The sequence below is a fragment of the Egretta garzetta genome, unplaced genomic scaffold, assembly GCF_000687185.1.
Source record: "Egretta garzetta isolate BGI_Z169 unplaced genomic scaffold, ASM68718v1 scaffold143, whole genome shotgun sequence".
NCBI lineage: Eukaryota > Metazoa > Chordata > Aves > Pelecaniformes > Ardeidae > Egretta > Egretta garzetta.
The window spans coordinates 1,756,249-1,756,460 of NW_009259310.1; the positions used below are offsets into that span (position 1 = coordinate 1,756,249).

Consider the following 212-nt stretch of genomic DNA (forward strand, 5'->3'; position numbering starts at 1 on the left):
GCCTCCCCCCCCCCCCCGCCGCTCCCCTCAGCACCCCACGCACCCGCTGGCCGTGTACCACGTCTCGGGGGAGTTCGCCATGCTGTGGCATGGGGCCCAGGCCGGGGCCTTCAGCCTGGAGGCTGCCGTCAGGGAGGCGGTGACGGCCTTCAGGCGCGCAGGTGAGGCGGGCGGCCCCGAGGCTTGCTCCTCCCCATCCCCGTCCCCGTATG

At 75.5% G+C, this 212-nt stretch overlaps 1 protein-coding gene across 1 annotated transcript in view; it reads left to right on the plus strand.

Moving 5' to 3' along the window:
* ALAD (aminolevulinate dehydratase) overlaps nt 1-212 on the plus strand; it is a 5,254-nt gene that overhangs the window by 4,785 nt on the left and 257 nt on the right. The window contains exon 10 of the mRNA XM_035891876.1: nt 32-207. Coding sequence (XP_035747769.1) covers nt 32-207 — 176 coding nt within the window. The remainder of the gene's footprint in view (nt 1-31; nt 208-212) is intronic.